Source organism: Entelurus aequoreus, linkage group LG08, assembly GCF_033978785.1.
Source record: "Entelurus aequoreus isolate RoL-2023_Sb linkage group LG08, RoL_Eaeq_v1.1, whole genome shotgun sequence".
In the NCBI taxonomy this organism is placed as follows: domain Eukaryota; kingdom Metazoa; phylum Chordata; class Actinopteri; order Syngnathiformes; family Syngnathidae; genus Entelurus; species Entelurus aequoreus.
Window position 1 is genome coordinate 39,102,553 of NC_084738.1, and position 24,066 is coordinate 39,126,618.

Below are 24,066 nucleotides of genomic sequence, written 5' to 3' on the forward strand. Positions count from 1 at the left end.
CACACACACACACACACACACACACTCACACGCACACAAACACACACACAGCGCATGCATTTTAATGCAGTGCATTACAGATCAAGTATTTATGTGGAAATTGAAAACTCATCTAGGTTAAAATTGTAGTTATTGTTCACACAACTTAGGCAGTGTGAAAGGAGGGATTGAAAGATTTAAATAGTTTTAATGCTAACTACTTTGGCACTCAGCATCAAGGGTTGGAATTGGGGGTTAAATCACCATAAATGATTTCCGGGCGCAGCCACCGCAGCTGCTCACTGCTCCCATCACCTCCCAGGGGGTGACCAAGGGTGATGGGTCAAATGCAGATAATAATCTCGCCACACCTAGTGTGTGTGTGACAATCATTGGTACTTTAACTTTAACTCAATATATTGCTACCATTCACATGCACCTAATGTAATGAGTACATTGATCGTCCCATCCTATTTCTGCATGCTAAATATTATATAACTAGTATAGTATATCAGTAGGTATTACTGTAAATGGTTAGTTTTAAAGTTACACATATTAAGCGACACACAATAGAGCCCTGACATGAGGGTGCAAGGTTTTTGTGAGTGGCAATAATCATCAAGATAAGCCCGCGAAAGGAGCATTTACCAGAAACTAGAGTCAGATGGGACAAAGACAACTCAAACCTCCTTTGTAACAGTTTGTCAGTCCTTGGGAAGAAGGAGAAAACATAGATTTTGTGAGGAGCCAAAGGTGGCAGGATGTCTCCCTTTTCCTGCTTGTGGCCATAAGGGAATTGTATTTATTTGCTTCAAACAATCACACTGTAAAATAAATCAAAGACGGTGAAAAGTCACAACGACTTGTTGAGCTTTAATAGAGATCAAACGAACACGAGCAGGAGAGAAAGTTCTCCTCCCTTCATAAGTGTATAATATTCAGACAGACACTTGTAAACGTGTTAGCATACTAGCTAATGCTAACAACACTAGGTTGATTACATTACAATAGCACATACAAATATGCATGAAAACATTTCTACAGACATCACACATGTGACGTTTTAGTGAGTGTGAATTGTTTTAGATACATTGTCAAATTTACAATAGTTGCTCTCAGTGACGAATGACAAATCCTTTCGAGCAGAAACACTATAGACGAATATACTTCCCGCACGAAACAGGAAGTATATTGTCAACCCGCAGATTCTCCTGTGAGCGAACTCGTCCAAAAGATGGCGCCATAGCACAAACAACACACCTTGTCATATGAAAACTATTTATTGAATACAAAATCCTGGGCTCGGGGTCTTTCTATGTGGAGTTTGCATGTTCTCCCCGTGACTGCGTGGGTTCCCTCCGGGTACTCCGGCTTCCTCCCACCTCCACAAAGACATGCACCTGGGGATAGGTTGATTGGCAACACTAAATTGGTCCTAGTGTGTGAATGTTGTCTGTCTATCTGTGTTGGCCCTGTGATGAGGTGGCGACTTGTCCAGGGTGTAACCCGCCTTCTGCCTGAATGCAGCTGTGATAGGTTCCAGCACCCCGCGACCCAGAGACGGACAAGCGGTAGAAAATGGATGGGTGGATGGAAAACATTATGGCCGTTAGTGAATAGAAATCCACACATTAGCAGGTCTGTTTCATGAGCCTCAGGATTCAAAGCATTGGAAAAAAGTAGCGGCTCATAGTCCGGAAAATATTTTCGGCCGTCACTTCAGTCATTGTTTCCTGGTGTGACGTCACGGTTATAAAATCAGCTGGTGTGTTTTATATCAAATCTATTTGTCTGTACACAATAATTTGTTACTGATGGTGTTGGAAGGATGTATTTACATTGGGGACATGATTGAGGTTCGTCGGGAAGTGCTGCTGTCGCAAACGAAGCTTGCTATGCCATCGTGTGCCTCAAGCTGGCAGTGAAATTTGCCCGAAATTGGATACGGTGTGGGCACCAAGACACACCGCCTCGCCTCAGAGATATAGCTCTTCTTTCGCAAAGGAAATGATCCTTCTGGTGGTCAACACATGGAAACTTTGTTACAACTTTTACATCCTCTGATTAGTCAACTTTTATGTCGTCTTGGCGCTGCACACCAGAGCGACGTCACTAAGTGTGGTTGACCTCTTTTTTTGAGGTGGAAAAAGACGCAAATGAGATGTTTGTTTTGTTCATTTCATTTAAAACCCTCAATTTGGTATCCTTCTTCCCCAACCAAAGCAACTCTCTTTTTTTGTTTTGCTTAGTTTTTGTTTTTTTTGTTGTTTTTTTTTTGTTTTTTGTTTGCTCCATGCTTTTTTTTTTTTTTTTAACCTGTAAAGCACTTTGGTTCAATCTAAAAAGTTGTTGAAAATGTGCTATATAAATAAAGTTGACTTGACTCTTGTGATGGTCAAGGTAGAGGAATCTGACCTCAAACTGTGCTATGTTCATAAAACAGCAATGTATGAAAGCGAGGTAGGTCTTTAGCTCCCATGAAACATACAAATAAAATTAAATTAAACCATAAGAATAAACCTAGGTATAACTTAAAACACATGGGCCTTATGCTTTAATTCAGCATTTTCACATTGTGTAGAACAGGAGGACAATATTTTAAACATACTCTACATACGCCTGAAAACGTTCTAGGATCGAATCCCTTTAAGTTCGGAAAGAGTATACTGCCAGTTTTATTAGTGAAGTAAGTACAAGGCCAGTATTGACGCCAATATTTTGTGATACTTTTCAATAATTTAAATATCTAAAGAAAATAAACATAGAAGAGTACTGAAAAATATTGATCTTATTATAATCCGATACTAATACTGCCCTTGGTATCGATACTATCGATATTTGTGCAACAGTTACTTTTAAGAATCTTGCTTTACTAGCTTTTTGATTAGAAACATTCTTTTTCACAAGTCCTAATCCTGGAAGGTATTGTTACTTTTACTTAAGGATGACTTTAGGCTACTTATTACAAGACTGTGGTTCAGCATAATGAATAAGTGAAGTTTAAGACATTGCCAGGGATCCAAGGAACCAGACTCCCACTGGAACAGACTCTTACCTTTGATGAGTTGCGGCACTTCCAGACGTTCTTGGTTAGCCAGCTCTGCCAGGAATAACTTGGCCCATGTTGCAACTTGTGACTTTTGGGGATATGTGTACAATTCAAAAACGGATGCAAATCTTCAAGTCTTTTCTGTCCACTTGTGGTCTTCTTGTGGTTGTCGAGTTGTCCAGCACTCAATGCTTGGTTGCTGAAGTCACTTATTTTACTAAATCAAATATTAGCAAATAGTTAGCTCATTTTATTTATTTTTAATGAGCCTTACTGAAATGAATAGTTTGCTGTGGTGCCTCACAGAATGAGCATGTAGGCACTGAACTTTAGGGACTGTTAATTTGTTGTAGTGCAGTACCCTCTTGTGGTGACCGACAATACTTAGGCAAGATCTATGGATTATTATAAAACCCTTCCTTCAGGGATGTGTTGCCTGGAAAGTCCGGCTGTATATTGTACTGAAAAATACTCAAGAATGTTAAGTAAAAGTACAAGTACAATGTTACTTTGATAGTAGTGTATATTTATTAAGTCAACATAAAATAGATCAGTGGAGAAACAACTGTCCATTCTTTGTATTAAAGGTGACCATTGCAGGCATAAAAATATGGGCACATAATGTAAAAACTAACAAGTAATATAATATGTGATAATATGTAATATGCCTTTGTGATTTGAGGTAATTATGACAAATGATGTGTCCTCTGCCTTTCGACACTCATTAAGAACTATTGCTTTGACTTTTTTGTTTTTGAAAATACTTTATCGGCGTAATTTTTTAAAGTTGCAAATCAACTGATTCATATTGGGATGCAAAATGTGTTTTCATTAGAAAGTAGCAATATTTTGATATTAGTCTTATCATGTTTATTATATGTTATTTTGAAGTTATGTTATTTTGAATTAACAACATTGGAATATTGTAAAATGTTTCATTATTGTAATAGACAAATATATACATGTTTTTAATTCTTTAAAGGCCTACTGTAATGAATTTTTTTTATTTAAACGGGGATAGCAGATCCATTATAATGTGTCATACTTGATCATTTCGCGATATTGCCATATTTTTGCTGAAAGGATTTAGTAGAGAACTTTGACGATAAAGTTCGCAACTTTTGGTTGCTGATAAAAAAAGCCTTGCCTGTACTGGAAGTAGCGTGACGTCGCAGGTTGAAAGGCTCCTCACATTTCCCCATTGTTTACACCAGCAGCGAGAGTGATTCGGACCGAGAAAGCGACGATTACCCCATTAATTTGAGCCAGGATGAAATATTTGTGGATGAGGAACGTGAGAGTGAAGGACTAGAGTGCAGTGCAGGACGCATCTTTTTTCGCTCTGACCGTAACTTAGGTACAAGCTGGCTCATTGGATTCCACACTCTCTCCTTTTTCTATTGTGGATCACAGATTTGTATTTTAAACCACCTCGGATACTATATCCTCTTGAAAATGAGAGTCGAGAACGCGAAATGGACATTCCCAGTGACTTTTATCTCCATGACAATACATCGGTGAAGCACTTTAGCTACGGAGCTAACGTGATAGCATCGTGCTTATATGCAGATAGAAACAAAATAAATAAGCCCCTCACTGGAAGGATAGACAGAAGATCAACTTAGCAACGGGACCTCTCAGAGCTATGCTAAAAACATTAGCTATCCACCTACGCCAGCCAGCCCTCATCTGCTCATCAACACCCGTGCTCACCTGCGTTCCAGAGATCGACGGCGCGACGAAGGACTCACCCGATCATTGATGCGGTCGGCGGCTAGCGTCGGATAGCGCGTCTGCTATCCAAGTCAAAGTCCTCCTGGTTGTGTTGCTGCAGCCAGCCGCTAATACACCGATCCCACCTACAGCTTTCTTCTTTGCAGTCTTCATTGTTCATTAAACAAATTGCAAAAGATTCACCAACACAGATGTCCAGAATACTGTGGAATTTCGCGATGAAAACAGAGCTGTTTGTATTGGCATACAATGTGTCCGAATACTTCCGTTTCAACCATGGACGTCACGCGCAAACGTCATTATACATAGACGTTTTCAACCGGAAGTTTAGCGGGAAATTTAAATTGCACTTTATAAGTTAACCCGGCCGTATTGGCATGTGTTGCAATGTTAAGATTTCATCATTGATATATAAACTATCAGACTGCGTGGTCGGTAGTAGTGGGTTTCAGTAGGACTTTAAAACCTTTTTTAATATATTTTTTATCAATAAACCTATATGCATGCTGTCCACTTTACTGTCCATTTCACCAACTCCTTGAAAGTTGTACCTTTTTTGGGTGTTGCATTAACCACAGTGACAGTCTCACTAATGATGCAATCAAACAATAACAATTACATATTAGTACTAAACCCAAAACCAGTAAAGTTGGCATGTTGTGTAAATGGTAAATAAAAACAGAATACAATGATTTGCAAATCCTTTTCAACTCATATTCAATTGAATAGACTGCAAAGACAAGATATTTAATGTTTGAACTGAGAAACTTTTTGTTTTTGTGCAAATAATCATTGACTTAGAATTCAATGACAGCAACACATTGCAAAAAAGTTAGCACAGGGGCATTTTTACCACTGTGTTACATGGCCTTTCCTTTTAACAACACTCAGTAATTGTTTGGGAACTGAGGAGACAATTTTTTTAAGCTTTTCAGGTGGAATTATTTCCCATTCTTGCTTGATGTACAGGTTAAGTTATTCAACAGTCCGGGGTCACCGTTGTGGTGTTTTACGCTTCATAATGGGCCACACATTTTCAATGGGAGACAGGTCTGTACTACAGGCAGGCCAGTCCAGTACCCACACTCTTTTACTACAAAGCCACGCTGTTGTAACACGTGCAGAATGTGGCTTGGCATTGTCTTGCTGATATAAGCAGGGGCATCCATGAAAAAGACGTTGCTTGGATGGCAACATATGTTGCTCCAAAACCTGTATGTACCTTTCAGCATAAATGGTTACCCATGCCTTGGGCACTAATAGACCCCATACCATCACAGATGCTGGCTTTTGAACTTTGTGCCTATAACAATCCGGATGGTTATTTTCCTGTTTGTCCCGAGGACACAACGTCCACAGTTTCCAAAAACTATTTCAAATGTGGACTCGTCAGACCACAGAACACTTTTCCACTATGCATCAGTCCATCTTAGATGAGCTCCGGCCCAGCAAAGCCGGCGGCGTTTCTGGGTGTTTTTGATGAATGGCTTTGGCTTTGCATAGTAGAGTTTTAACTTGCACTTACAGATGTAGCGACGAACTGTAGTTACTGACAGTGGTTTTCTGAAGTGTTCCTGAGCCCATGTGGTGATATCCTTTACACACTGATGTTGGTTTTTGATGCAGTACCGCCTGAGGGATCGAAGGTCTCGGGCATTCAATGTTTATTATGCTTACGTGCAGTGATTTCTCCAGATTCTCTGAACCTTTTGATGATATTACGGACCGTAGATGGTGAAATCCCTAAATTATTTGCAATAGCTTGTTGAGAAATGTTGTTCTTAAACTGTTCGACAATTTGCTCACACATTTGTTCACAAAGTGGTGACCCTCGCCCCATCCTTGTTTGTGATTAGCTGAGCATTTCATGGAAGCTGCTTTTATACCCAATTATGGCACTCACCTGTTCCCAGTTAGCCTGTTCACCTGTGGGATGTTCCAAATAAGTGTTTGACGAGCATTCCTCAACTTACTCAGTCTTTGCCACCTGTGCCAGCATTTTTGAAACATTTTACAGGCATCAAATTCCAAATGAGCTAATATTTGCAAAAAATAAAGTTTCTCAGTTAAGTATCTTGTCTTTGCAGTTTATTCAATTAAATATAGGTTGAAAAGGAATTGAAAATAATTGGATTCTGTTTTTATTTACAATTTACACAACGTGCCAACTTCACTGGTTTAGGGTTTTGTAATACAACCCTGACTACTGAACTGTGAGGACCAAGATAATACATTTACACAACTAGCAACATGTAAAACACACAAACATGATTTAACAGAGGTGGCGACTTGTCCAGGGTGTACCCCGCCTTCCGCCCGATTGTAGCTGAGATAGGCTCCAGCACCCCCCGCGACCCCGAACGGGACAAGCGGTAGAAAATGGATGGATGGAATTCAGGCTTGCTGGGGAGCTCATGCTTGCCGAATATGCGACAATATCAAACTTGGTATTCAATTTTATCAAGTTACTTTAATGATACTTTAGTTTTTACGAATGAATGCAGAAGATCTGTTTAATGTACACACGATATGCAGTTAGTAAATGTAAAATTCAAACCATCCATATGTCCATTTTCTACTGCTTATCCTTTTCTGGGTCGCGGGGGGGTCGCAGGAGCCTATCTCAGCTGAATTCGGGCGGAAGGTGGGGTACACCCTGGACAAGTTGCCACCTCATCGCAGGGCCAACACAGATAGACAGACAACATTCACACATACATTCACACACAAGGGCCAATTTAGTGTTGCCAATCAACCTATCCCCAGGTGCATGTCTTTGGAGGTGGGAGGAAGCCGGAGTACCCGGAGGGAACCCACGCAGTCACTGGGAGAACATGCGAACTCCACACAGAAAGATCCCAAGCGCAGGATCGAACCCAGAACCTTCGTATTGTGAGGCAGACGCACTAACCCCTGTTTCACCGCGCTGCCAAAAATTAAAACCACTGGTTCTCAAAATGGGGTACTTTAAGGGCTGTCCGTGGAGTACTTGAGATAAAAAAAAAAAAACATTTCAGGAAGAAAAAGGGTTGAATAGCTTACTGTTGGTTTGCTAAGTTTGTAATATTTGTAACATTCAACTCTGCAGAATGATGTTGCCTAGAACAGGGTTCAGTTCAAAGACAGAGACTCTCACAGTTTTGCAGCAAATTAAATACAATAAATAGAGATGTTATAAATGCTTAAAAATGTAATATCAGAAATTATCCGTATCGTTTTTTTTATTATCGGTATTTGGGTTTTTTTAAATATTTTTTTTATTGAATCAACATAAAAAACACAAGATACACTAACAATTAGTGCACTAACCCAAAAAAACTCCCTCCCCCATTAGTGTTTATTATTACTCATTCACACTCATTCACACAAAAGGGTTGTTTCTTTTTGTTATTAATATTCTGGTTCCTACATTATATATCAATATATATCAATACAGTCTGCAAGAGATACAGTCCGTAAGCATACATGATTGTGCGTGCTGCTGGTCCACTAATAGTACTAACCTTTAAAGGCCTACTGAAATGAATTTTTGGTCAAGCTATCAAATGTTTAGCAGCCAAGGCTGCATACTCACGGTACCTGATATTCAGCTGGGAATGACTACAACTGTAAATAAACACAATACATATATATATACTCTATTAGCCACAACACAACCAGGCTTATATTTAATATGCCACAAATTAATCCTGCATAAAAACACATACGTGTTTGTTATGCTAGCTCCTAGCTCCTCTGCTAGCTCCTAGCTCCATAGAACACGCCAATACAATTCAAACACCTGATCAACACACACAATCACTCAGCCCAAAAGACCGTTCACCTAACCCAAGGTTCATAAAGCTTATATATTTTTTTAAAGTTACGTACGTGACACGCACATACGGTCAAGCTATCAAATGTTTAGCAGCCAAGGCTGCATACTCACGGTACCTGGTATTCAGCTGGGAATGACTAAAACAGTAAATAAACACAAGACATATATTTACTCTATTAGCCACAACACAACCAGGCTTATATTTAATATGACACAAATTAATCCTGCATAAAAACACCTACGTCTTTGTTATGCTAACTCCTAGCTCCTATGCTAGCTCCTAGCTCCATAGAACACGCCAATACAATTCAAACACCTGATCAACACACACAATCACTCAGCCCAAAAGACCGTTCACCTAACCCAAGGTTCATAAAGCTTATATATTTTAAAAAAGTTACGTACATACGCAAAAAAAAAGTTGCGCACATACGGTCAAGCGATCAAATGTTTAGAAGCCAAAGCTGCATACTCACGGTAGCACGTCTGCGTCTTTGTCATCCAAATCAAAGTAATCCTGGTAAGAGTCTGTGTTGTCCCAGTTCTCTACAGGCGTCTGTGTATCGAAGTCAAAAGTCCTCCTGGTTAGAGTCTCTGTTATCCGAGTTCTTCCATCTTGACTGCATCTTTCGGGAATGTAAACAAAGACGCGCCGGCTGTGTACTGTTGTTGCTGACTTCGTTCGAAAAATACGTCCATTTCGCACCGACAACTTTCTTCTTTGCTTGCTCAGCTTCTTTCTCCATAATGCAATGAACATAATTGCAACAGATTCACGAACACAGATGTCCAGAATACTGTGGAATTATGAAATGAAAACAGAACTTTTTCGTATTGGCTTCAATGTGGAAGGCATACCCGTGTTCCCCGGGCTACGTCACACGCATATGTCATCCTCAGAGGCGCTTCGAACCGGAAGTTTAGCGGCAAATTTAAAATGTCACTTTATAAGTTAACCCGGCCGTATTGGCATGTGTTATAATGTTAAGATTTCATCATTGATATATAAACTATCAGACTGCGTGGTCGGTAGTAGTGGGTTTCAGTAGGCCTTTAACAGTTGTTTCTATGTAACTGTTTTTATATTGTTTTACTTTCTTTTTTATTCAAGAAAATGTTTTTATTTTATTTATCTTATTTTATTATTATTTTTAAAAAGGACCTTATCTTCACCATACCTGGTTGTCCAAATTAGGCATAATAATGTGTTAATTCCACGACTGTATCGGTATCGGTTGATATCAGTATCGGTTGATATCGGTATCTGTAATTTAAGTTGTACAATATCGGACTACCGGATATCGGCAAAAAGCCATTATCGGACATCCCTAATAAAACACTAAAGCAATAAATAAACAAAAACCCAAAACATGTCCACTAGAGAGAATTCTGGTTTTCAAAATAAAAATAAAAGTGAAGGGAGAATTTAGTTAAATAGCTTGGCCTAGTTTACCACCTTTCTAATTCACGAACAAACATGTATTTATTGTCGGTTTATTTTAACGCAGAACGGATGCAAAACTAGTTTTTGTATCTACTTTAAAGAACACAGGGCCTTCACTCTCACATTTAACTCCGCCATCTTTAAATGGGCTGCTTGTGTATTGACGGAGTTTCTCTTACCACAACTTCAGTCGGAAGTCTTCAAGATAACAAAGGGTGTCGTCGAGCAGGTGAGCGGACAAACAGTCATCTCCCTTGGCAACAGCCTCGTTAATGCAAACACTGCGTCTCCATGCGCACATTGTGACCCGGCAGCCCCCAAAGCAGACATGGACGAGTCTCCCGCCGAGGACCGCCGACTGGACTTCATTGAAGACTACGTGCTGAGGACTCTTCAAGTTAAACACGACCGCTGGCAGAAGTGCGTGTCCTGCGAGGAGAACTTGCGTGTCCTGCAGGACTTCCTGGACGCAACGGGACAGGGGAGCTTAGTGGTTTCTGTGACCGCTGCTGGACTTCTGCAGCCCGCCGCTGGATTCACTTTCCAGTCCGGAATTAAAGCGGTCTACTTTCTAAAGACGAGGAACACACAGCTTAGTCCGGACCGGATGAATGACTTCCTGGTCTGTGGGGACTTGTCCTACGCGCCGTTGGACCACTTGTCTGTCCTGGTTGACGAGGTAAAACTATTTCATTAATCAAATACAACTGTCATATGAAGAGGTCAGCATACCATTTAAAGTGGTAAACAACAATAAAACTTATACCTTATAACTTATTTTTACCATGAATTGATTAACGTGACCCCCGATTTAAACAAGTTGAAAAACTTATTTGGGTGTTACCATTTAGTGGTCAATTGTACGGAATATGTACTGTACTGTGCAATCTACTAATAAAAGTATCAATCAATTAATCAATACAATATTTTTACTGCACTAAATAGTTCAGTTTAGACCAGGGATGCCGAAAGTGGGGCCCGCAGGGCTAAATTTCGCCCGTCGTGTCATTGCCTTTGACCTGCCATAGGGTAGTTACTCTTTCAAGCTGCACAACCATGTCCACACAGCTACACTGTAAAAAAAAATAGAATCAGAATCACAAATACTTTAATATTCCCTGTGGGGAAATTAAGATTTTCAGCACAATCCCATTCAAGAGCAGACAAACATTACAGGGAGACAAAACAGGATTGCTGACGCCCCTTACAAAAAATGTGAGAAACAGGTAAACGCTGGGGGGATTTGAGAAAAAAAAAAAAACAGTCTAAGCCTGGGCCAAGGAGAAAAAAACCTAATAGCCATAGCACACATAAACATGTGTGTAAGACGTGTGTAAAAAAAAGTCAGTAATTTAATCTAAAACCCTGCACACTAAAAAGTGCTGGGTTATTTTGATAACCCAATTTATGAGATGCGAGTGTTGGGTTACATTTTCGAGTATTTTTTATGAAGAGCAATCCATTTTTTGGGTTGTAAGGGTGTTATTCTTATTATTTATTTTATTTCATTTAATTTTTATTGACATCCAGCATCAGACATTCCTATCCATTTCATCATATTTACATACTTTATACATCTGTTGTCTGCCTTAACTGTCAAAATATTTTTTTGTTGTAAACCCCCCCCCCATACATTATTAATAATCATAATCAGTGTGGAGTTTGCATGTTCTCCCCGTAACTGCGTGGGTTCCCTCCGGGTACTCCGGCTTCCTCCCACCTCCGAAGACATGCACCTGGTGATAGGTTGATTGGCAACACTAAATGGTCCCTCGTGTGTGAATGTGAGTGTGAATGTTGTCTGTCTATCTGTGTTGGCCCTGGGATGAGGTAGCGACTTGTCCAGGGGGAACCCCGCCTTCCGCCCGAGTGCAGCACCCCCCGCGACCCCGAAAGGGACAAGCGGTAGAAAATGGATGGATGGATAATCAGAAATAAAATAAAAGAATATAAACAAATTTAAAAAAAAAAAAGGATTACTCCCTATATGTCTACATATACTGTATATATATATATATATATATATATATATATATATATATATATATATATATATATATATATATATATATATATATATATATATATATGGAGTAATCCTTAATCACTAATTCGAGAAATTAAAATCAGGCTTATGGGGCATGACATAATTGACCCAGTTTTCCCAGTATAATGTACATTTTTCCAATTAATAATTAATAAAAGCAGTTATCTTCTCCATTTTATATATGTCAAGGGTATTATTTTAACTTAGTTTCTGGGTTTTCAAAACTATGAACCGTTTTTAGGTTGTTTTTCAATGAGTAACACATTTTTTGAGTAAAAGGCTTTTTTTATTTATTAAAAATGTACTTTTTTTCTTAAAGGGAATTTTATTAAGGATTAATCTTATTAACATTGTTTACAATCACACATCTTATGTACATGAAAATATTTGAGTAATGCTGTATAGAACTACTAATGTCATGATCCGTCATGTTTGTTTAGTTTTTGACTCCCTCAGTTCCTGTTTTATGCACCCCTGGGTTTGTGTTTTAGTTGCCATGACTGCAGATTGTTTTCACCTGCCTCTGATTAGTGTTAGGGGACGCTCACCTGCTCCTGGGCACTAATCAGAGAGCTACTTATTCCCTGCTTTTCACCACACTCAGTCTGGCTTTCTTATTTGCTTCCATGCAACAGTTACGACGGCTACTAATTTGATTCCTGAGCTAAGCTTCGCCTTTTCTGTTGCCTGTTTACATGCTAATCTTTTCTTGTTCGCTATTCCGTTAGCTTCTCGTGCTAATTTTTGGTGCTCTATTGTTTGTATCCCGCATGATTTATGGAAAATGAATCATGTCCTTACCTGCACCTTATGTTATGTTATGTTATTTTCATGTATTTTGCGCCCCCCAACCAACTGTTACAGCAGCCCGAGTGGAGAAACAAAAAAAAAAACAGAAACAGAGACTGAGACACACAAAGGAATATAAACTAAACATTTAAGACTCACAATGAAAACATAAATTAAAAGTCATCTGCGGTAAAAAGGTGAGTTTTAAGCCGTGCTCTAAAAGAGTCCAGAGTGGTGGCGGACTTTATACTCAGGGGGAGCTTATTCCACAACCTAGGTGCCATCACTGAGAAAGCACGGTCTCCCCTTGTCACTAGGTTTGACCGTGGGACCTTCAGGGTCATCTGGTTGTCAGATCTAAGGCAACGACCCAGCCTGGAGCTGGTGGGTTGGTCCAGGAGATCTTTAATATAAGCTGGGGCGAGACCTTGCCTCTGGAGTCCCGTCGGCATCCTGGGAGAACCATCAGCGCAGTAAAATGCGACCCCGCTGTGACAACTATGACCATATACGGCACTTGTATTAGAATTCACTCATGTCTTGCTTCTGAATATATTTTAATGGAATAAAACCCGAACGCCTCCCTAGGGAGGTGTTTAGGGCACGTCCGACCGGTAGGAGGCCACGGGGAAGACCCAGGACACGTTGGGAAGACTATGTCTCCCGGCTGGCCTGGGAACGCCTCGGGATCCCCTAGGAAGAGCTGGACGAAGTGGCTGGGGAGAGGGAAGTCTGGGCTTCCCTGCTTAGGCTGCTGCCCCCGCGACCCGACCTCAGATAAGCGGAAGAAGATGGATGGATGGATGGATGGAATAAAAATAATTTTGATCAGTAGTTGGGAAGGAGTAGGACAAACCAGCAGTAAAGTTTATAATTTTTAACCAACTATTTGGTCAACTAGCGCTAAATTGCGCAACCCAATAGTTGGGTTTGGAATAACCCAACATTGTAGTGAGCATAACCCAGCTTTTGTGTTAAATAAATTCAACCCAATAGTTGGGTTATGAATCAACCAACATTGAGTTTGCATAACTCAACTTTTTGGTTAAATAATTCAACGCAAAAGTTGGGTTGAAAAAATGTTGAGTTAAAATAACTAAAATAAGGGGTTCGTCCTTTTCTGAACCAGCAGTTGGGTTCAAATTGGGTTATTTTTTAACCCTACATTTTTTAGTGTGTGGCAGCTCAGTCTCCAGAAATGTACTGTAAAATCATCAGTGGTACCATTTTTCCATTTACAGTAATGCACTGTCAAAACATGGAAAGTAAAAAACACAGTAAAATCAGTAGCAGCTCAGTTGCCGGAATTTTGCGGTAAAAATAACAGTGTTTCTGATTTTCAATTTATAGTAATGCACTTTATACAAATGGCCATAGCTTTTATGGTAAAACAAAACAAAACTGGGCCGCTCAGTCACCAGAATTTTAACATAAAAACAACAGTGGTACAGTTTTTCAATTTACAGTAATTTGGTGTAAAGTATTTTTTAAAAAAAATATTATTGTGACTGAGGTGCCAGTTGGTTTTACCCTGAAATCTATAGTTTTTTGTTTTTTTACAGGCTAAGTCGTTGCGTTTGAGACATTTGCTTTACAGCAGGGGTGTCAAACTCATTTTAGATCAGGAGCCACATCCACATCTACTCCCCCAGTGGGCCGGACTGGTAAAATCACGGCATGATAACTTAAAAATAAAGACAACTTCAGATTGTTTTCTTTGTTTAAAAATAGAACAAGCACATTCCGAAAATGTACAAATCATAATGTTGTTAGTTGTTTTTTTTACACTTACATGCTGCGGTTAATAGTATGCTATCTTTATTTGTCGTAATTTATACTTTCTGAATAAATTATGTGACAATGTTCATCAGTCAACTCATTGGTGTTAATTTTCAATCAAACAAGATAAAAAATTAATATCAAAATCAAATTACAGGATGTTATTTATGTAGTTTGCTCATTTGGTGCACTAACAATATTTGGTTTATTTTTTTTACATATCCATCCATCCATTTCCTACCGCTTATCCCTTTCGGAGTCGCGGGGGGTGCTGGAGCCTATCTCAGCTACAATCGGGCGACCCTGGACAAGTCGCCACCTCATCCCAGGGCCAACACAGATAGACAGACAACGTTAGAAAATGGATGCATGGAAGGATTTTTTACATATGTAGCATAATATACAAATAATTGCTATTGCAACATCTAGATTCGGCTCATTTTTATACTTAGCAAACTCATCCCGCGGGCTGGATAAAGCCGTACATTGGACACCCCTGCTCTACGGTAAAGTTGTTACTTTTTGACTTAGTATTTATCCCCGAGACCTGTGATTTTTTTTTTAATGGTCATTGCTCAAAAAATAATAATGAACCAAAAGCAATGTTGTTATGAATTATTGACCTATTAAAGCTTCCAATTACTTCACTTCAAATATTTAAATTTGAACATTTTTTGGGGGAAAATATTGCATATTTTGTGTTTTTCCTATTTAAAAGAAGAGTGCTTTGACAAAAAAGGCATACAACACATTTAAACTTTATTTCAACGGATAGCTCTAGAGTTGATCTATAAATATTTAAGTATTGAAAGTAAAACATTTTAAAAATATTTTAAAGGTGCTTTCGGCAACTTGTTCACAGTAACATTTTTCATTAGTGGTTGAAAAGAACACATTTGTTTAACAATTATCTATATTTTTCACAATTACAAAGTTTACGGAATAAACATTTTTACCGGCCCAAATAAAATGATTGGTGTTTACGGCAGTCACTCACCCGGTCTCGTCCACACGTACTTGCAGGTAGTGCGTGCACACATACAGAAGCAGTTCAAGAGAGGCAATGAACAATTTGCAGTCATGTTGTTGTTATGATAGAATATACATTCAATGACAGCTAATGCTAACTATCCAAATCGCTATTCTTAGCTAACAACACCTAAAGCTAATGCGCGTGTATGTGTTACGTACGAACGTAATCACGACATTACATGCGAGAAGCCCTAAGAGGGTGGGATATACTGCGTAAAATACATCGGAAAATTGGCACCCTCTAGGCATCTGTGTAAATGTTGCAAACAGCCCCTTTAATATATGACTTATTTTAGAAACTTAAATGACTGAGACCCTTTAGGCTCCCGAGAACTTTAATATTCACTGAAATTGAGGGGAGCCAAAAGAGTTATAATGTATATTGTCAATAGAATATACAAAATGAAAGCTATCAAAATGGCCCCCGCATGCTTTCAGTTTTTAGTGTGCGGCCGTCAGTGGAAAAAGTTCAGACACCCTTGGTTTAGACCAGGGGTGTCAAACGTACGGCCCGAGGGCCGGATCAGGCCCGCGAACAGGTTTTATCCTGCCCGCGGGATGAGTTTGCTAAGTATAAAAATTAACCTGACATTTTTTAATGAAAGAAACCACTGTTCTAAATGTGTCCACTGGATGTTGCAATAGCAATTATTTGTATCTTTGTAGATAATGCTACATATGTACAAAATAAACCACATGATGTTAGTACATCAGTCGAGGAAAATGATCAAACTACCGTATTTTCCGCACTATAAGGCGCACCGGATTATAAGGCGCACCTTCAATGAATGGCATATTTCAAAACTTGGTTCATATATAAGGCGCACCGGATTATAAGGCGCACCTATGCATCCATTAGATGGAGCTGCGCTAAAGGGAATGTCAACAAAACAGTCAGATAGGTCAGTCAAACTTTATTAATAGATTACAAACCAGCATTCTGACAACTCTGTTCACTCCCAAAATGAATAAACAGCTGTTTTATTATTTTCCCCGAGGTAAAGTCAGTGACGTGGTGTTTTGTTTATCTTTTAACAACGGCAAGGTGTAACATGTAGTGCAACATTTATATCACATAGTGGAGGGAAACTTTTCCCTGATTCAATAAACACGTAAAAAACAGTGATACTGTTACGGTAAATCAAACGTTAGTGCAACCACAATATAGTAACACTCGAAATAGTGCAGAGCAATAACAATATATCAATAACTCAACGTTGCTCAAACGTTAATGTCACACTGTACACAACACACAAAATAAACATGTAAAGCTCACTTTATGAAGTTATGCCTCATCCACGAATCCCTCAAATTCTTCTTCTTCAGTGTCCGAATTAAAAACACCATTGATTTGTTCATGTTAAATTCTCTCGCTGCTGCTCTATTCCCGTGTTCGACTGCATGACTGATCGTCTTAAGTTTAAACTCTGCGTCGTAAGCGTGTCTCTTAATAGGAGCCATTTTTGGGTTAGAAGCGCTTCTTCTTCTACGGGGGTAAATGAAGTTGGCGGCTGCTTACCGTAGAAGAAGAAGCGCTTCTTCTACGGGGAAAAAGAAGTTGGCGGCTGTTTACCGTAGTTGCGAGACCTAAACTTTATGAAAATGAAGTTTAGGTTTGTTGTGGCGAGGGATGATGTTTGATAAGAAATTATCGAGTTCGAGCCTATTATCGAATCCTCTTATCGAACCGATTCCTTATCGATTCTCTTATCGAGTCCAGATAGGTTGTTGTATATGGAAAAAAAAACACAATATTTGGTTTAACAAAAGCTCACTTTTATTATATAAGAAAAAAATAAAATCTAATAAATAAATAAATATTGACTGTCACCCCCACTAAAAAAATAAAATACAATTTATAAATATTGATGGTTGTTACCCAAAGTATATTAAGTGGGATTTTTAAGAAAAACAAATATATACAGTAACACAAAAACAACCTGTCTCTGTGATCACTATAGGTGTAATAATAATAATATAGTGTTAAATAAAAGCAGTCCCTTGGGCACAAAACTGAAAATAATACAGCTCTCCAAAAAGTGCACTTCTGCTGCTATTTGACATAACTGTTTGTTATGATGCTTTGACATTTTTGCACTTTATTTTTTTATTGAAAGAAAATTCTATGAAGAGAAAAGTTGTTTGCAAATGTGGTTACAATGCTAAAAAATGAAAAGTTAAAGCTAAAAAAAGAAATACAATTTATTGAGTTAACATTATTTCTTTATAGGGGGAAAGATGTGATGTTATGAGCTAGGAATATAACAACTACACTACCCAGCATGCAACGGGAGTGACGAGCATGTGCGGTAGCCCCGAAAAGTGTTGTTGCATGTTGCCACCCGGCAGCTAAGAATGAGGTTTTGTTATGAGCACACTGTGAAAGTAAACGTCAAGAACTCAGCCAACACGCCTCGTCTGCATTATTTATAATTAGACAGACAACACATAGACAGTGTGATTTTGTTTTGTTTACAAGGAAAGAAAAACAAAAGTTAAAAAAGGGAGATGTCATATATGTACGTGGTGCGGTTGCTTTAAGAACGTTGTGACAGCTGCCGTAAAGGAGGTGCGTTGCTAGCCTGGTTGCTATGTTTCCGGTTGGTCGTAAAAGTGTTCGTCATGTGTTTGTACCCTGCTCAAATCTCTCAGTAAAGTTATTCATTGGATTATACCGAACCTTGGAGCGCTTTTTCCGGTGCATTGTTTTTCCTGCTTTCCCCATCTGCGCCTAATGACTGAGCTACGTGACGTCATTTCTTGTGATGTCTCACGGGGCATTTCTGGTCGGGACGGGATTGGTCCCAGGGATTTGAATAAAGAACCAACTCTTTTTCTTTACTATAGTGGTCTCGATAACGGGTACCGGTTCTCAAAAAGGGATTTGAGTCCGAGGACTCGGTTCTTTTCTTATCGAACAACCAGGAAAACCAGTTTCGAGTATCATCCCTAGTTGTGGTTCAATATTGGTCCATATATAAGGCGCACCGGATTATAAGGCGCACTGTCAGCTTTTGAGAAAATTGGAGGTTTTTAGGTGCGCCTTATAGTGCGGAAAATACGGTACATAAATCACATCCTGTAATTTGATTTTGATATCATTTTTTTTATCTTGATAGATTGAAAATGAACACCAATGAGTTGACTGATGAACATTATCATCTAATTTATTCAGAAAATGTAAATAACGACAAATAAAGATAGAATACTATTAACCGCAACATGTAAGTGTAACAACAACATTATGATTTGTACAATTTCAGAATGTGCTTCTTCTATTTTTAAACAAAGAAAATAATTTGAAATTTGTCTTTATTTTTAAGTTATCGTGCCGTGATTTTACCAGTCTGGCACACTTGAGAGTAGGTTTTTCTCCATGTGGCCCCTGATCTAAAATGAGTTTTACACACCTGGTTTGGACTTTATTTTACGGACTATAACTTATTGAGTAAAGTGCATTTCTATCTGTCTATACATCTATTCCTCTATATTTTCTAGTTCATTGTTAACTTTTGCATATTCTCCAGGTAAAACAGGGCCTGCTTTAACATTACAGAGAAAAAAATGTAAAACTAATGGAAATCAGTGTTGCCAACTCATCAGGAGGCAAAAAATAGCAATCTGCCAGAAGTCGCTAAATTTTGTCATAATCTAATTTGCATAATTAGTCATTTCCATCCTGTGTTTATTCAGCTCTTTTTAGAGGGTGTACTGTGGAGCCCACACCTTCTCCTTCAATTTTGAGTCAACCTTTTTGCATTAAAAGTGACTGTAACATGTTGATTAGTTTCAGCTTCAATAACAATCTCTGTTTCGCTTGAATTGTCGCTATAAATCGAAAGGGCTGGGTGGGGGGCCTTTTGCAGCCCTCTGGTTCTTTTTTATTGGCCCGATCACACATTCTAACGATACAATTGATTAAGAAAATTAAAAAAATATAACAATAGTAACATTGTAAAAAAGATTTTTGGATAATCTTGAGAGAAAACTAACTAAAAACAGTTATTTTTGGGCCACATCACAATTTAATTACGATTACGATTCAGGATTCACTTTCGATTATTGATGCATCTTTAATTTATGTATATTGATGCAGTTTTACATTTATTTTAATTTCACTAGATTTGCGTTCATCACTTGCAACTTTTCAAAAACAGTGCATTTGTAATAAGAAATTCCCAACACATTTATGAAATTCATGGAAATGTGTGCAAAATTGGAACAAAAGTGTCTTATAATAAAGGAGCTGGTCTGATATTTCGGTGTGCATTACTTTATTTACAATAAAAAAAACTTGATTATCGATGTTTACTAATTAATTTTATAATCTTTTATGTCCGAATCACGATGCATCTAAAAAGGATTATTTCCCCCACGTCTATTAAAAACACTAATAATTAAAACGTTGCCACAATATAAAACAAAACTAAGTTACATGCAGGCATTTTTTTCTTCCACTATGTATAACATTTTAATTTACAGTACAACTTCTTAGTAGTACTGCAGCGCTTCCCAATGATTTTCTGTCATGACCTCCATAGGGGACAGAAACCTTCCACAACTCCCTTGAGTAAATCACTGTTGAGAACTTAATAATACAGGTAAAGTTCGATACAAAATAGTCCGATATAGAGCGATGTTCTATAAAACGCGGCTGCGCCATGGCCATGTTCGCCCATATTTTTTCCACAAGATTCAACCGCGTTGTTTTTCACCAAATTATTGACTATCAATAATGTATCGACCTACTGGTGGATAGTGCCCGCCCCATTCTTTGACGTGGAAGCACAATCCATGATTCACGTCCCGTCATGTGGGGGGCTATCCACCAAACATCCTTGTTACTGTCATAAAAGGATTCAAACAATTTTAAGACAGACTCACGCTACGGTTCACCGTCAGCGAGACAGGAACTCACCAGCTTAAACCATTATGCCTTGCTAAATCTGCAAACCCCCGCTGTTTTCACCACATAAATCGGAATACTTTTATTGTATTATTTAACTCTGTAATAATGCAATCAGGATTTTATGGATCTTTATGGATCTCAAGGACCGTGTTTATTGAACTTTGAGTGTATTGTTTTATTTATCTGTACAACGCACTGTGAGTTACATTCTTTATATATGCCGGTGACGACTAATTTTTCCTTTCCATTCCTGTCACAAACTTCTCTGTCACTTTGCCTCCGAGAGCTCTGAACACATTTGTACTTGTGTACTTCTACTGGGTAGAACAGGGAACCTGTTGATTAGATTGAACACTAGTGTCACCTAGCTGGAGGCTTGTTTATTTTATAACATGTCTATAAAATATAATATGTATTACAGGGCTTTATAAAGATAACCAAAATATGCAAGTAATTGCCTTACCAAAAACTAATTGGCACCCCATGACCTGTGCCAGAAGTAAAAGAGGGAAAATGATTGATTCTCTAATGCATCTTGATTAACATAGATTATTTTCGTATGTTAAATAAAGTAATACAAACAGTTCTAAAATGTGTTATTAATGCTAATGATCTCTAAACAGTAGTTCTATGTTTGGTTTGAACAAACCATGGGAGAACCATTAGCTAACATTTTGTTTATGTTCTGTGTTAGCTGGGTTAGCGCGGACACACTGAAGAGTGATGAGGAGAGGACAAGTATATGCTAGCCGCTGCGTTAAGCAATTTAAATGTGAAATAGTGAAATGAGAAAATAATAAATGCTTTGTACACTTTAACAGAAGGCTAATAGTAATCATGTTACAGCGCAGAGTAACCAGCTAGTAAGAGAAAAATAGAAAGTCGATTATTAAGTCAGGAGAGACAATAACATCCACAGAGTACATGTCTGTCAGCCATAGATATGAATAAGCAGATAGATGACTCACATCTTTGAGCTTCAAGTTTCTTGCGACTGGGGCAAGTGATGCCTGCTCGCCAAATAGGGTCTTTTATTTTTTGATTTACTTAGCAGCCTACTACAGTTCTCACATATCTAGTATTTCACATATATATATATATATATATATATATATATATATATATATATATATATATATATATATATATATATATATATATATATATACACACACACAGTCGCGATCAAAAGTTTACATTCACATGTAAAGAACATAATGTCATGGCTGTCTTGAGTTTCCAATCATTTCTACAACTCTTATTTTTTTGTGATGGAGTGATTGGAGCACATACTTGTTTGTCACAAAAAACATTCATGAAGTTTGGTTCTTTTATGGATTTATTATGGGTCTACTGAAAATGTGACCAAATCTGCTGGGTCAAAAGTATACATACAGCAATGCTAATATTTGGTTACATGTCCCTTGGCAAGTTTCACTGCAATAAGGTGCTTTTGGTAGCCATCCACAAGCTACTGGTAAGCTTCTGGTTGAATTGTTGACCACTCCTCTTGACAAAATTGGTGCAGTTCAGCTAAATTGTTGGTTTTCTGACATGGACTTGTTTCTTCAGCATTGTCCACACATTTAAGGCAGGACTTTGGGAAGGCCATTTTAAAAGTAATTTTAATTCTAGCCTGATTTAGCCATTCCTTTACCACTTTTGACTTGTGTTTGGAGTCATTGTCCTGTAGGACCACCCAACTGCGCCCAAGACCCAACCTCCGGGCTGATGATTTTAGGTTGTCCTGAAGAATTTGGAGGTAATCCTTCTTTTTCCATAGTCCCATTTATTCTCTGTAAAGCAACAGTTCCATTGGCAGCAAAACAGGCCCAGAACATAATACCATTACCACCATGCTTTTGACCCAGTAGATTTGGTCACATTTTCAGTAGACCCATAATAAATTCATAAAAAGAAACCAAACTTCATGAATGTTGTTTGTGACCAACAAGTATGTGCTCCAATCACTCTGTCACAAAAAAATAAGAGTTGTAGTAAGTATTGGAAACTCAAGACAGCCATGACATTATGTTCTTTACAAGTGTATGTAAACTTTTGATCTGGACTGTATATATATACACTACCGTTCAAAAGTTTGGGGTCACATTGAAATGTCGTTATTTTTGAAGGAAAAGCACTTTACTTTTCAATGAAGATAACTTTAAACTAGTCTTAACTTTAAAGAAATACACTCTATACATTGCTAATGTGGCAAATGACTATTCTAGCTGCAAATGTCTGTTTTTTGGTGCAATATCTACGTAGGTATATAGAGGCCCATTTCCAGCAACTATCACTCCAGTGTTCTAATGGTATAATGTGTTTGCTCATTGGCTCAAAAGGCTAATTGATGATTAGAAAACCCTTGTGCAATCATGTTCACACATCTGAAAACAGTTTAGCTTGTTACAGAAGTTACAAAACTGACCTTCCTTTGAGCAGATTGAGTTTCTGGAGCATCACATTTGTGGGGTCAATTAAATGCTCAAAATGGCCAGAAAAAGAAAACTTTCATCTGAAACTCCACAGTCTATTCTTGTTCTTAGAAATGAAGGCTATTCCACAAAATTGTTTGGGTGACCCCAAACTTTTGAACGGTAGTGTATAGTCGAGGTTTCTGTGGTTTATCCGTTATACAGTGCTCAATACCGGGGTAGAGCGGAATAAACGTTAGGTCAGGAAAAAAAACACAAGAGGCTATATCATCCCTACAAGCCTATATCATCCCTACAAGCAGGTTTCCCTGACAAGCAGGGAAACCTGCGAAACAGGCTTGTAGGGATGAAATAGCTTATTGTGTTTTTTCCTGACCTAACGTATGTATATATATATATATATATACATATATATATATATGTATATATATATATATATATATATATATATATATATATATATATATATATATATATATATATATATGTGTGTATATGTGTATATATGTGTATATGTATATATGCTGTGCGCACTAAATAAAAAAAACAAATACTGCAGTAGCCGAAGGAGCAGCCTTGTAGACATATTATTAATTACATGTAACACATATAAAATGTATAACATTATTATAATCTTATAACAATTATAAATTAATAAAATACAATATGATTATAGATATTGATAGGGGTGAGAAGCTCTGTCATTTAAGACAAGCTCAAAGTAAAGCCGCTCCTCCTCCACATCGAGAGGAGCCAAATGAGGTGGTTCGGGCATCTGGTCAGTATGTCCCCCGGATGCCTCCCTGGTGAGGTGTTTAAGGCACGTCCGACTGGTAGTAGGCCACGAGGGAGATCCACAACATGCTGGGGAGACTGTCTTCAGCTGGCCTGGGAACGCTGATAAAGTGGCTGGGGAGAGAGAAGTCTGGGCAACCCGACCTCGGATAAGCGGAAGAAGATGGATGCATGCATGGATAATTATAGATATATAAATAATTGATTTATAATCGAATCATAGCCCCTGAATCATAATCGTAATCGAATTGTGA

The 24,066-nt window shown here is 38.2% G+C and overlaps 1 protein-coding gene across 3 annotated transcripts in view; it reads left to right on the forward strand.

Annotated features, from left to right (window-relative positions):
* Positions 1-10,143: 10,143 nt before the first annotated feature.
* dnah9 (dynein, axonemal, heavy chain 9) overlaps positions 10,144-24,066 on the forward strand; it is a 426,092-nt gene continuing 412,169 nt past the window's right edge. For all 3 annotated transcript variants that reach the window (XM_062056457.1, XM_062056459.1, XM_062056458.1), the window contains exons 1-2: positions 10,144-10,252; positions 10,338-10,702. In XM_062056457.1, coding sequence (XP_061912441.1) covers positions 10,168-10,252; positions 10,338-10,702 — 450 coding nt within the window. In that variant the 5' untranslated portion in view covers positions 10,144-10,167. The remainder of the gene's footprint in view (positions 10,253-10,337; positions 10,703-24,066) is intronic.